Raw genomic sequence first — 15,476 nt, 5'->3', positions numbered from 1 at the left:
AGGAATTCGACTTTAGGGTCTCCACTGTGTTAATCAATGCCTATCTGCTTCCTCTGTGTGTGTAAAAACTGTTGCAAAGCAAAGCGAGGTAATAGATTTTAATTAAAGCACAAACAGGCCTAATCTGCACTTTTCACTGCGACGGCAAGCTGCTGCTTCAGCCCGATTTAATTAGCGGTTTACTGGACTGATACAACAGCTTCATTACGCGAGCCAAAAGGTCAGCGCCGCGTGCAAGAATGTCAGCGCGGGTGTAGTGTGGAAAGGAGGGTCTTCAAATTTGCTGTGAACTCCTGATTTAACAAGCTCGAGACCGAAAAAGAAAAATAACAGACATCTAATCCTATTTGTGGCGAGTGTGTTTGCGAGAACACGTAGAAACGTAGTGCATCATGTTGATGGCGCTATCTGCAGGCTATACCCGTCACACATTCACCCCTTCATTGACCCCCGTGAAGATGTATTCACGTCCTGAAGGACGCTGGATGCCTTCACCAATTTAAACACAGTAAAGCACATCTCAGTCGCGAGCGCTCTTTCAAGCATGTGTACACTGCGGAGAAGTTGTCAATAAAATGTAAATAAAGTCATCACACCTTCCATCAGGATCAATAGAGATGTGAACGGGTCGAGGCTTTTGAACGGCTCTTTCAAGTGAACGATGCGCAGTTGTAATGTTTTCGTTTGAGAGCCCGTCTCTATGCAAGTCGGGCTCTTGCATAGAGACAAAAATGTGTCTAATGCATTTTCGTGGCTGGCTTTTGAACGTTTTGCCTATAACAATTCGGAAGGTTATTTTCCTCTTTGTTCTGGAGGACACCACGTCCACAGTTTCCAAAAATAATTTGAAATGTGGACTCGTCAGACCACAGAACACTTTTCCACTTTGCTTCAGTCCATCTTAGATGAGCTCGGGCCCAGCGAAGCCGGTGGCGTTCCCGGGTGTTGTTGATAAATGGCTTTCGCTTTGAATAGTAGAGTTTTAACTTGCACTTACGGATGTAGCGGCCAACTGTAGTTACTGACAGTGGTTTTATGAAGTGTTCCTGAGCCCATGTGGTGATATCCTTTACACACTGATGTCGGTTTTTAATGCAGTACCGCCTGAGGGATCAAAGGTCCGTAATATCATCGCTTACGTGCAGTGATTTCTCCAGATTCTCTGAACCACGTTCTACTCTTCCATATCAGTAGGTGGCTAATTGCTTTGTAGATGTCGGAAACAGCGGGAGGCAGTGTGCAGGTAAAAATATGTCTAATGCTTTTTCGTGCAGGTAAAAAGGTGTCTAATGCTTAAACCAAAAATAAACAAAAGGTGAGTGTTCCAAAAAAAGGCATTGAAACTTAGGGAAGGCTTTGCAGAACGAAATTAAAACTAAACTGGCTGCAAAGTAAACAAAAACAGAATGCTGGACGACAGCAAAGACTTACTGTGGAGCAAAGACAGCATCCACAATGTACAACCGAACATGACATGACAATCAACAATGTCCCCACATAGAATAAAAACAACTGAAATATTCTAGATTGCTAAAACAAAGTAGATGCGGCAAATATCGCTCAAAGGAAGACATGAAACTGCTACAGGAAAATGCCAAAAGAATAGGAGCGCAAGACAAGAACTAAAACACTACACACAGGAAAACAGAAAAACATACAAAATAAGTCAGGGCGTGATGTGACAGGTGGTGACAGTACACCTACTTTGAGACAAGAGCTATAGTGATGCATGCTTGGTTATGGTTTAAAGTCATATCCAAAAATTACGACACCGACTTTTTATCGTCAACTGGGTTCCGTATTTTTAGTGATTTCTGCTTGTGCTGTGCCTCCGGATTTTTTCAACGCAAAAGGTTGAAAAATCCGCTGCCCGGATCATGTCTTATTCTGGTTTTGGTTCCGTCTTTGTACCGTATTCTGTTGGTGTTTGACTTCCTTAGTTCCTGGTGGCACTTCCTGTTTGTTTTGTTGCTATAGTCACGCATTAGACTCCTCCCCTCTATATTGTCCAGAGAAAAAACCTTGGACTTGGGCGGAGAATGAGGTTTTACAGGTGGAGTTGAAAAAACAGATGGATGGGATTTACCAGAATAATAAAAAGCAAACATGTCCTGGTAATTCTGTATTTTATTATTAATGTTATTGTCATTAGAAAATGGATGAGAAAGAGAATCTTCAAAAAAAACTTCCTCGTTGATGATGTCATCAAGGGAGGACGGGTTTTCGTTACCGGGGGGCGTCGACGAAATGACGTCATCTGCGCGGGACACAAGTTGGGAATTTGCCCAGTCGGTAAAACTGTTAGTAAAGTGTGTTATTGGGTCCCCAAACAATGGTGTAGGGGTCTTGTATGCTGACTGTAGGTTGCTGTGTTTATGAGGAGGGAGGCATGGAGTGGGAAAGTCACTGACGCGGCACGAAGCCATCGTTCGCGGCTTCCGCCTACGCGGACGAGCGCGAGCGCTGCGGGAGGGAAACTCACCGGACCCGGAAGCATCGATCGGAACCAGGTTTCCCTCAAAGTCCCACATCATGCTATCGTCTGGATTGCATCGGATAGTTTCAGCCTCCATCGCTCGGAATACCCTCCGTGTGCCTTCGTCGAAGGTCTCCTCATGGTTGCCAGACGCGAAGGAACTTGTCTTTCTTGCTGGGACTCTACTGTTACGACTGGTTGGATCAGCCTCCGCTTGGGATGGTTTCCTACTGGCTCCGCTGTGAACGGGGCTCTCGCTGCTGTGTTGGATCCGCTTTGGACTGGACTCTCGCGACTGTGTTGGATCCATTATGGATTGATCTTTCACAGTATCATGTTCTCATATGTTCTCATAGTCATCAGTATCATCAGTATCACAGTATCATGTTCTCATAGTCATCATTGTCACCGACGTCCCACTGGGTCATTATTGTCACCGATGTCCCACTGGGTGTGAGTTTTCCTTGCCCTTATGTGGGCCTACCGAGGATGTCGTAGTGGTTTGTGCAGCCCTTTGAGACACTAGTGATTTAGGGCTATATAAGTAAACATTGATTGATTGATTGATTGATAGTGATGCCAAATTGGTCCCTTCGAGGATGCGTCGGCATGAACACAGCAACGGTAAGTTTAAATGATTTATTACATTTAACAAAAACGGACTATGAACAAAAACACTGGAGCTAACAGACAAAAATAAACCAAAGGCGCTAGCATGAAAGCTAGGAATAGAAAATACAAAAAAACTATACTTGGCACGAAGCACACAAAAGAGTAAACAAAAAAAACATTCAGCATGAAAGCTGGAATATCGAGTGGCTTAGCATAAGAGCTAGCGAGAAAATACATACATGTAGTAGACAGTCGTGAATGTTGCTCGAAGGCAAATTAGAGTCCCAGAAAGAATGACGAAAAGGGACGGGCTTAAATAGGTGAGTAATCAAAAAGTGACAGGTGTGCAGAAACCGTGATTAGCAGGTGGGATCAATGAGGAACCATGGTGACTGACTAAACAGGAAGTAAGAGTGTAGAACAGTGATACAACAACTGGAAGTATAAAACATATGTGGTGATCCAAGTAGCGGATCGCAACAGCCTGCCTCTTGTTTTTCGACACACACCTGTTTGTAATCGCTGTCTGTATTCAAGCCTGCCTTTTCCGTTTACTCGTCCTCGCTTCGCAAGTTTGTATTTACAACACTGACGACCCTGATTCCCGATATCCAGTTTTTGTACTCGCTAGCTTCCGCGCTACGCCTTTGGTTTCTTCTAGCTCCCATGCTAGTTCTGTTTGTTTTGCCTTTTCTGCCTCGTGCAAGTTTTCTGTTTCCTAGTCTGTTTTATAGACAGCGATTTTAAACTAGACAAACAAGTCAATGGCGTTTTAAAATCGTGTTTTTATCACCTTCGTCTCTTAGTAAAGGTTAAACCGTTTTTATCTTTTAACCTTTTTGAACAAGTCGTGCATGGTTTCATTTCAAGTGGCCTGGACTACTGCAATGCACTTTATGCTGGCATTAGCCAAAAAGCTCTCTCCCGGTTGCAGTTAGTCCAGAACGCGGCAGCAGGACTTTTAACAGGGGCCGGGAAACACCAGCATATAACCCCAATTCTTCAGAGTTTGCACTGGCTCCCTGTTCATTTTAGAATTGATTTTAAAACATTGCTGTTTGTTTTTAAATCTTTACATGGACTGGCACCTCAATATATCTCGGACCTCATCCAAATTGCGCTCTGAGGTCCGAGAGCCAGTTCCAGCTCGTGGTGCCCAGGACCAGACTTAAGACCGGGGGAGACAGGGCCTTCTCTGTGGTCGGCCCTAAGCTCTGGAACACTCTGCCCCTCCATGTTCAAACTGCTTCCACAGTGGAGTGTTTTAAGTCTCGTCTTAAGACCCACTTTTATTCTTTGGCTTTTAACACTACGTGAGTTGTGTGGTCCTCTGTTGTCCTCTGTGTTTTTTATACACTTGGCCCTGCGATGAGGTGGCGACTTGTCCAGGGTGTACCCCGCCTTCCGCCCGATTGTAGCTGAGATAGGCGCCAGCGCCCCCCCCCGACCCCGAAAGGGAATAAGCGGTAGAAAATGGATGGATGGATGGATGGATTTCTATTTTACTGTTTTAATTGATTTTACCCTTTAAAATAGTTTTTAATCATATTTGTTTTTATATTGTTTTTATTGGTTTTATATTTATTTATTTTTTGTTTTAATTCAGTCATTGGTGGAGCATAATATATACACATATATACTTTTTATTTTATTTATTTTATTTATTTTATTTATTTTATTTATTTTATTTATTTTATTTATTTTATTTATTTTATTGTATTTATTTTTTTTACAATTGTTTTTAACATGGCTGTGCAGCACTTTGGAAACGTTATTGTTGTTTAAATGTGCTATATAAATAAAGTGGATTGGATTGGATTGATTTAGTTTTAAAAAATCAATATTTTCTTACCTTTACGTTGTGTTCGAGCCCGATCTGCATCAAGGGAGAACGGACCCGCATCACCATGCCACCCGGACGTCACAGAAAAACACTGTCGTACATCACCCCTCCAAACCCCACGTTGAACACAGGAAGTAAACAAACTGTTTGTATATATAGTGACGAAGAGAAATGGTAGAATGAAATAAGGCCTGCTCCATCTTATCTTGCCGATTGTATTGTACCATATGTCCCGGCAAGAAATCTGCGTTCAAAGGAGTCCGGCTTGTTAGTGATTCCCAAAGCCCAAAAAAAGTCTGCGGGCTATAGAGCGTTTTCCGTTCGGGTTCCAGTACTCTGGAATGCCCTCCCGGTAACAGTTCGAGATGCTACCTCAGTAGAAGCATTTAAGTCTCACCTTAAAACTCATTTGTATACTCTAGCCTTTAAATAGACTCCCTTTTTAGACCAGTTGATCTGCCGTTTCTTTTCTTTTTCTTCTATGTCCCACTCTCCCTCGTGGAGGGGGTCCGGTCCGATCCGGTGGCCATGTACTGCTTGCCTGTGTATCGGCTGGGGACATCTCTGCGCTGCTGATCCGCCTCCGCTTGGGATGGTTTCCTGCTGGCTCCGCTGTGAACGGGACTCTCGCTGCTGTGTTGGATCCGCTTTGGACTGGACTCTCGCGACTGTGTTGGATCCATTGTGGATTGAACTTTCACAGTATCATGTTAGACCCGCTCGACATCCATTGCTTTCCTCCTCTCTAAGGTTCTCATAGTCATCATTGTCACCGACGTCCCACTGGGTGTGAGTTTTCCTTGCCCTTATGTGGGCCTACCGAGGATGTCGTAGTGGTTTGTGCAGCCCTTTGAGACACTAGTGATTTAGGGCTATATAAGTAAACATTGATTGATTGATTGATTCTTCATCCTCTCTTAGGCATGATGTACTTCCACGTGGGGAAGTATAGCGCACCCTCTCAGCTTGTTTGCAATAAAAAAATGAACATTATCATCCCCATGTCACAGAGTTATGGAAGCAGCAAGGCGACCTACCTTGAACTTCTGCTTGCGGTTGTTAAGCTGCATGTAGAGACGGTGAGGTCCGTTCCAGTTGCCGTACACGATGTCGGTCTTTCCGTCCCGGTTGAAATCTGCAAGCGATACGCCTCTTCCATGCTGCATGGGGTCCTCCACCCCTGCCGGGAGACATTGACACACTTATTTTTTCAGTCCGCTGTGCAGTAACGAGAGCTGTGCTTAATTAAGCCACTAAGTCTTGGGCCATCATACCACTTAATGCTATGATAACGTGTGGAGGAGTTCAAGTACCTAGGAGTCTTGTTTACGAGTGAGGGAAGAGTGGATCGTGAGATCGACAGGCGGATCAGTGCGGCGTCTTCAGTAATGCGGACGTTGTACCGATCCGTTGTGGTGAAGAAGGAGCTGAGCCGGAAGGCAAAGCTCTCAATTTACCGGTCGATCTACGTTCCCATCCTCACCTATGGTCATGAGCTTTGGGTCATGACCGAAAGGATAAGATCACGGGTACAAGCGGCCGAAATGAGTTTCCTCTCCCTTAGAGATAGGGTGAGAAGCTCTGCCATCCGGGAGGAACTCAAAGTAATGCCGCTGCTCCTCCACATCGAGAGGAGCCAGATGAGGTGGTTCGGGCATCTGGTCAGGATGCCACCCGAACGCCTCCCTAGGGAGGTGTTTAGGGCACGTCCAACCGGTAGGAGGCCACGGGGAAGACCCAGGACACGTTGGGAAGACTATGTCTCCCGGCTGGCCTGGGAACGCCTCGGGATCCCCCGGGAAGAGCTAGACGAAGTGGCTGGGGAGAGGGAAGTCTGGGTTTCCCTGCTTAGGCTGTTGCCCCCGCGGCCTGACCTCGGATAAGCGGAAGAAGATGGATGGAATCCAGATGGATCTCTATTACAATCCCCAAAAAGGGCACTTTAAGTTGATGATTACTTCTATGTGTAGAAATCTTTATATATAATTGAATAATTTTTTTTATTTTTCAACAAGTTTTTCGTTATTTTTATATCTTTTTTTCCCAAATAGTTCAAGTAAGACCACTACAAATGAGCAATATTTTGCACTGTTATACAATTTAATAAATCACAAACTGGTGACATAGTGCTGTATTTGACTTCTTTATTTATTTTTTTCAACCTAAAATGCTTTGCTCTGATTAGAGGGTACTTGAATTAAAAACATGTTCACAGGGGATAGATACATCACAGAAAAAAGGTTGAGAACCACTGTGCTAGAGAATGAAGAGTGCTTGAAACTCTGCATGTCAACATCTTCAGACGGTGCCACACCAACAAAATGCCGAAACAACTATTTATAGATCAACACCATATGAAAAAAATAGTCAAAAACAAGAGGAGATAACGTCCGCAGGAACCTATTATGCAGCTCATTTTTATTTGACAGTTCCTGAATATATTTTACACCCCTGCGCCCCCAACCCCGCCCACCTTTCCGACGCACGGGGTGGGGGGTGGCGGGGTTTGCTGCTAGTGGGGTGTATAAAATAGTCAGAATATCAGGGATACAAAGGATTCTGGGTATTTGTTGTGTTGCGTTTATGTTGTGTTACTGGGAGGATGTCCTCCCGAAATGTGTTTGTCAATCTTGCAATCTTGTTTGGTGTGGCTTCACAGCGTGGCGCATATTACTAAGAGTGTTAAAAGTGTTTATATCACAACCATTAGTGTACTCTGTCACCCAGTATGCCTTGCAGTCGTGTGCGTGTTGCTGCGGAAGCCACACACAACATGTTGCTGGACTGACAAGCAGATCGTAAATGCTGTAGAAGGCGACAAAGCCAATGACTTCATAGCACGCCCTAATACTTATTATCTGGGTGACTGCCGGTAGTCTTTTAGAGAATATTAGCGTCTCTTATTGACTTATTCGCTTTGTGACACGGGTCTTAAATGGCTCTTTGAATGGCAAAGGATACCGATCTCAGAACCATGTATATCAAATATTCCGGATGATTCAACCGCCACCCGCCCGAATCTAATTAAAATCTATTTTTTCGTCATGTCACCCGACCGACCCGCGGTTTATCCGCGGACTTCGCGGATGAGACCGCAAACCGTGCATCTCTAATATATATATATATATATATCTATATATATATATATATATATACATATATATATATATATATATATATATATATATATATATATATATATATACATATGTGTCTTGATTGGATTATCCAGAGAATAGTGCTCGATACCGTGGTAGAGTGCAATATGTATGTGTGGGAAAAAATCACAAGACTACTTCATCTCTACAGAACTGTTTCATGAGGGGTTCCCTCAATCATCAGGAGATTTTTTTTTTTTTTTCAATCATCAGGAGACAAAAATCTCCTGATGATTGAGGGAACCCCTCATGAAACTGTTCTGTAGAGATGAAGTAGTCTTGTGATTTTTTCCCCACACCTATATATATATATATATATATATATATATATATATATATATATATATATATATATATATATATATACATTTATAAAAACAGTAGAGGCCAAAAATGTGGACACACCTGCCCATTTTTCTTCACGTTTTTTTTTTTCAAGACTATTTATCTTGTAGACTGTCACTGAATGCATCAAAACTACGACACCTGTGAAGCGAAAACCAGTTCAGGTGACTACCTCTCGAAGCTCATGGAGAGAATGCCAAGAGTGTGCAAAGCGATAATCAGAGCAAAGGGTGGCTATTTTGAAGAAACTAGAATATAAAACATGTTTTCAGCTATTTCACCATTTTTATTGTTAAGCGCATAACCCCACATGTGTTCATTCATAGTTTTGATGCCTTCAGTGACAATCTACAATGTAAATAGTCATGGAAATAAAGAAAACGCATTGAATGAGAAGGTGTGTCCAAACTTTTGTGTATATACATATATATATATGTATATATATGTTTATATGTGTATAGTTATGGCAGTAGTCGCTACAATATATGTCGCAAAAAATTAATTTTAGGCCATATCGCCCTTCCTTATTTGCTACCACTGTATATCCTTTTTATTTGACATTGTCAAAGCGACGGCGGTGAGAAAACTCTGAACACCAGAGCTAGTATTTGCCGATATGACCTTTAGGGAACGTGCTAAAACGTCCTGTTTGGAGCGATCAAAACTACTTTTGTAGCCAATCCCAGTTTAGTACATAACTTCCACAAGTGCCTCATAAAAAACCCGAAGCCCGCAGTGTACAGGAACTGACATCTTACATACATCAGTTGACTTATTTGCATACTAATAGATTTGAGATCCACACACAAAGAGGAAGGATGGCTGTGACACTTGCATTTATTTACACGCTGAAACCGACGAGAAGATACCGTTTTTTTGTTTTTTTTTATTGCTGTTCTGTCAGGATCTTACCGGCCTGCTGCGCCACGTCAGTGAAAGTTCCATCTCCGTTGTTCTTGAAGAGGAAGTTCGGCCCGTACTCGTTGTCGCAGAACACATCGGAGAAGGTCTGGCTGACGATGGGTCCCACCACCACACCTCGACCCCCTGCACGGATAGCAGACGGATACGAGAGAAAGGTAATTCTTAGAGGGGGACGTTATAAAAATTTCAGAAGGGTTAAAACCAATAAAAATCAGTTCCCAGTGGCTTATTTAATTTTTCGAAGTTTTTCCATCCATTTCCTACCGCTTATTCCATTTGGGGTCGCGGGGGGCGCTGGCGCCTATCTCAGCTACAGTTGGGCGGGAGGCGGTGTAAACCCTGGGACAAGTTGCCACCTCATCACAGGGCCAACACAGATAGACAGACAACATTCACACTAGCATTTTGAATCTGCGTTCAAAAGACTCCGGCTTATTAGTGATTCCTAAAGCCCCCCAAAAAAGTCTGCGGGCTATAGAGCGTTTTCCGTACGGGCTCCAGTACTCTGGAATGCCCTCCCCGGTAACAGTTCGAGATGCTACCTCAGTAGAAGCACCTTAAAACTCATCTGTATACTCTAGCCTTTAAATAGACCTCCTTTTTAGACCAGTTGATCTGCCGCTTCTTTTCTTTTTGCTCCTATGTCCCCCCCCTCCCTTGTGGAGGGGGTCCGGTCTGATGACCATGGATGAAGTACTGGCTGTCCAGAGTCGAGACCCAGGATGGACCGCCCGCCTGTGTATCGGTTGGGGACATCTCTACGCTGCTGATCCGGCTTATTAGTGATTCCTAAACCCCCCCAAAAAAGTCTGCGGGCTATAGAGCGTTTTCCGTACGGGCTCCAGTACTCTGGAATGCCCTCCCGGTAACAGTTCGAGATGCTACCTCAGTAGAAGCACCTTAAAACTCATCTGTATACTCTAGCCTTTAAATAGACCTCCTTTTTAGACCAATTGATCTGCCGCTTCTTTTCTTTTTGCTCCTATGTCCCCCCCTCCCTTGTGGAGGGGGTCCGGTCTGATGACCATGGATGAAGTACTGGCTGTCCAGAGTCGAGACCCAGGATGGACCGCCCCGCCTGTGTATCGGTTGGGGACATCTCTGCGCTGCTGATCCGGCTTATTAGTGATTCCTAAAGCCCCCCAAAAAAGTCTGTGGGCTATAGAGCGTTTTCCGTTCGGGCTCCAGTACTCTGGAATTCCCTTCCCGGTAACAGTTCGAGATGCTACCTCAGTAGAAGCACCTTAAAACTCATCTGTATACTCTAGCTTTTAAATAGACCTCCTTTTTAGACCAGTTGATCTGCCGCTTCTTTTCTTTTTTCTCCTATGTCCCCGTCTCCCTTGTGGAGGGGGTCCGGTCCGATGACCATGGATGAAGTACTGGCTGTCCAGAGTCGGGACCCAGGATGGACCGCCCGCCTGTGTATCGGTTGGGGACATCTCTCCGCTGCTGATCCGCCTCCGCTTGGGATGGTTTCCTGTGGACGGGACTCTCGCTGCTGTCTTGGATCCGCTTTGAACTGAACTCTCGCGGCTGTGTTGGAGCCACTATGGATTGAACTTTCACAGTATCATGTTAGACCCGCTCGACATCCATTGCTTTCGGTCCCCTAGAGGGGGGGGTTGCCCACATCTGAGGTCCTCTCCAAGGTTTCTCATAGTCAGCATTGTCACTGGCGTCCCACTGGATGTGAATTCTCCCTGCCCACTGGGTGTGAGTTTTCCTTGCCCTTTTGTGGGTTCTTCCGAGGATGTCGCAGTCGTAGTGGTTTGTGCAGTCCTTTGAGACATTTGTGATTTGGGGCTATATAAATTAACATTGATTGATCGATGATTGATTCACACACAAGGGCCAATTTAGTGTTGCCAGTCAACCTATCCCCAGGTGCATGTTTTTGGAAGTGGGAGGAAGCCGGAGTACCCGGAGGGAACCCACGCATTCACGGGGAGAACATGCAAACTCCACACATAAAGATCCCCAGCCTGGATTTGAGCCCAAGACTGCAGGAACTTCATATTGTGAGGCGGACACAATATCCCAAAAAACTGCTTTAAAGTACCTGATTTTCACCATTGCTATTTTCCTGTGACGTCACTGAGTGATGCCAATACTAACAAACATGGCGGATAGAACAGAAAGATATAGCGACATTAGCTCGGATTCAGACTCGGATTTCAGCGGCTTAAGCGATTCAACAGATTACGCATGTATTGAAACGAATGGTTGGAGTGTGGAGGTAGATAGGGAAAACAAAATTGAAGAAGAAACTGAAGCTATTGAGCCATATCACGACAGACAGCGGCAACGAGGACGAATTCGGCGATCGCCTTCTAACCAACGATTGCATCTTTTGACCACTGGTGCAACTTTAATCCGTCGATTGGTATGTGTTTGTTTGGCATTAAATGTGGGCGGAGGGAAAGGCTGGATGCAAATATAGCTACAAATGAGGCATATTGATGCAATATGTACATACAGCTGGCCTAAATAGCATGTTAGCATCGATTAGCTTACAGTCATGCCGTGCGCGAATATATCTGATTAGCACATAAGTCAATAACTTCAACAAAACTCACCTTTGTGATTTCGTTGACTTTATCGTTGGAAATGCATCTACTTTGAGTGTCGCAGGATATCCACACATCTCTGTCGTAGCATCGCTATCGTCGGTGGCGATGCTACGACAGAACAGAACAAACGAGGGACTTTCGCATCTTTTGACAACTGGTGCAACTTGAATCCGTCGATTGGTATGTGTTTGTTTGGCATTAAATGTGGGCGGAGGGAAAGGCTGGATGCAAATATAGCTACAAATGAGGCATATTGATGCAATATGTACATACAGCTAGCCTAAATAGCATGTTAGCATCGATTAGCTTGCAGTCATGCCGTGCGCGAATATGTCTGATTAGCACATAAGTCAATAACATCAACAAAACTCACCTTTGTGATTTCGTTGACTTTATTGTTGGAAATGCATCTGCTTTGAGCGTCGCAGGATATCCACACATCTCTGTCGTAGCATCGCTATCGTCGGTGGCGATGCTACGACAGAACAGAACAAACGAGGGACGTTCGCATCTTTTGACAAGTGGTGCAACTTGAATCCGTCGATTGGTATGTGTTTGTTTGGCATTAAATGTGGGCGGAGGGAAAGGCTGGATGCAAATATAGCTACAAATGAGGCATAATGATGCAATATATACATATAGCTAGCCTAAATAGAATGTTAGCATCGATTAGCTTGCAGTCATGCCGTGACCAAATATGTCTGATTAGCACATAAGTCAATAACATCAACAAAACTCACCTTTGTGATTTCGTTGACTTTATCGTTGGAAATGCATCTGCTTTGAGTGTCGCAGGATATCCCCACATCTCTGTCGTAGCATCGCTATCGTCGGTGGCGATGCTACGACAGAACAGAACAAACGAGGGACGTTCGCATCTTTTGACCACTGGTGCAACTTGAATCCGTCGATTGGTATGTGTTTGTTTGGCATTAAATGTGGGTGGAGGGAAAGGCTGGATGCAAATATAGCTACAAATGAGGCATAATGATGCAATATGTACATACAGCTAGCCTAAATAGCATGTTAGCATCGATTAGCTTGCAGTCATGCCGTGCGCGAATATGTCTGATTAGCACATAAGTCAATAACTTCAACAAAACTCACCTTTGTGATTTCGTTGACTTTATCGTTGGAAATGCATCTGCTTTGAGTGTCGCAGGATATCCACACATCTCTGTCGTAGCATCGCTATCGTCGGTGGCGATGCTACGACAGAACAGAACAAACGAGGGACGTTCGCATCTTTTGACCACTGGTGCAACTTGAATCTGTCGATTGGTATGTGTTTGTTTGGCATTAAATGTGGGCGGAGGGAAAGGCTGGATGCAAATATAGCTACAAATGAGGCATATTGATGCAATATGTACATACAGCTACATTTCTGATTAGCACACTCCACGTAAGTCGACTTGAATCCGTCCCTGTTCGGGTTGTTACACAGAGGAGGCATGATGTCTCCAAAGTATGGAAAACAGTCGAAAAAACGGGAAATAACAGAGCTGATCTGACTTTGTGTGTGTTTGAGAAAATGGCGGATTGCTTCCTGTTGTGACGTCACGGGTGAAAGGCGTTTCACTCGCCAAATTTACCCTTTTAGAGTTCGGAAATCGGTTAAAAAAACATGGTATTTTTTCTGCAACATCAAGGTATATATTGAGGCTTAAATAGGTCTGGTGATAATGTTCCCCTTTAAATGTGGACGAGTCCAAATATGCTTTTGCATTCAAGAACAAAGCAGGGTTTTTTTTTTTTTTGTTGCAATGATGTTAGCGAAGCGGCTGCACTGCCATTTTGATACACAACTTCCCCCGACTGTACCATCCACAAAAACAGCGTGATAAAAAAAAAAGCCATCTAGTGTTGTGCGCTATACATCATTCACTGCTGTTTTGGCCCGGCTCTGATGACATCCTGTGTGTAAAAACCAATGTGATGAAGATGGATTTGTTTACGGACCTTCGCCAAAAACTTACTTGGATGGATTTTAAGGACTTTTTAACCACGGCTCACTATAAAATAGCGCGGTGGGGGAAATGGTTCGCGTAGTCGTTTATTGTGCTGCCATGCAAATATCCATTACATGTGGGCTGTTTATTCAAACAAGAGATTCGTCAAGTAATGCTGGCACTTTTGAAAATAAGGGCATTTTGTTCAAGGTTAGCCACTGTGGAGAGGCGCAGGGCACGCTGCAGCCCTGCCCAAGATGGCGGCAAGGAGGCGGAGAATGCGGGGCTTAGCAGGACACCGGGAAACGATTAACATTTCTCCTGACACTATATAAACGGGGAGAAGGAGGAGAGATCGAGGAGGAAGGAGGATAGTCCGCAGCGCATGAGAGGCGAGAGCAACACAGAGCGCGAGACGAGCACGACGACGGCGGCGGCGGCTGAAAAACAGACCGGGAACGAGCAGTGGAGGAAGGAGCTGAAAAGCGATCCGAGCTGCAACCAACCTTTATTGCAAAATAAACAAGTCAAACCTGCTCAAAAGCATGTCCTTCCTGGGTGGTCCATTGAACCCGCACGACGACAGCAAAAGACTGTCATAGCCACCTAACACCAAGTGGGACTCTCCAAGTGGGACTCACCGCCCCTTAGGAAGAAAAGCTCGGACTTGCTTGGAGAAAAGTGGTTTAGTTTGCTTGCAAAAACACTGTCAACGACTTGTCTTATATATATAGCGCTTTTTTTCTAGTGACTCAAAGCGCTTTACATAGTGAAACACAATATCAAAGTTACATTTAAACCAGAGTGGGTGGCACTGGGAGCAGGGGGGTAAAGTGCCTTGCCCAAGGACACAACGGCAGTGACTAGGATGGCGGAAGCGGGGATCGAACTTGGAACGCTCAAGTTGCTGGCACGGCCGCTCTAACAACCGAGTTATACCGCCCCCAAGTCTTTAGTATGACTCGGCCGGGGTTTGAACTCACAACCTACCGATCTCAGGGCGGAAACTCTAACCACAAGGACACTGAGGAGATCTAGTGGTACCTCGGTTTTTGGTATTAATCCGTTCTGTTGAAGACCGATATAATGTACAACCAACTGAGCGGTACAGCTCAGTTGGTAGAGTGGCCGTGTCAGCAACTTAAGGGTTGCAGGTTCGATACCCGCTTCCGCCATCCTAGTCACTGCCGTTGTGTCCTTGGGCAGGACACTTTACCCACCTGCTTCCAGTGCCACCCACACTGGTTTAAATGTAACTTAGATATTGGGTTTCACTATGTAAAGCGCTTTGAGTCACTAGAGAAAAAGCGCTATATAAATATAATTCACTTCACTTCACTTCACTACTTTCAATGAAACGTTTGCAATCAAGAGAATAATTAAAGTTTTACACGCAGAAAACAGTGATAAATGTACATTAATGACAAAAGAAATGGATACATTATGGTTCGCTTCCCCTTTGGTCCGGATGACACAATGTCGAATATTTCCAAAAACCATTTGAAATGTGGACTCGTCAGACCACAGAATACTTTTCCACATTGCATCAGTCCATCTTAGATGATCTCGGGACCAGAGAAGTCGGCGCCGTTTCTG

General features: G+C 44.4%; 1 protein-coding gene across 1 annotated transcript in view; it reads right to left on the bottom strand.

Moving 5' to 3' along the window:
• Positions 1 to 15,476, bottom strand: part of crtac1b (cartilage acidic protein 1b) — a 143,438-nt gene that overhangs the window by 48,137 nt on the left and 79,825 nt on the right. Inside the window, exons 6-7 of the mRNA XM_061909917.1 lie at positions 9,347 to 9,481; positions 5,969 to 6,111 (exon numbers count right to left, since the gene is read on the bottom strand). Coding sequence (XP_061765901.1) covers positions 5,969 to 6,111; positions 9,347 to 9,481 — 278 coding nt within the window. The remainder of the gene's footprint in view (positions 1 to 5,968; positions 6,112 to 9,346; positions 9,482 to 15,476) is intronic.

This window comes from Nerophis ophidion, linkage group LG09 (assembly GCF_033978795.1).
Source record: "Nerophis ophidion isolate RoL-2023_Sa linkage group LG09, RoL_Noph_v1.0, whole genome shotgun sequence".
Classification (NCBI taxonomy): Eukaryota; Metazoa; Chordata; class Actinopteri; order Syngnathiformes; family Syngnathidae; genus Nerophis; species Nerophis ophidion.
This window is presented reverse-complemented; position numbering and strand designations above follow the sequence as displayed.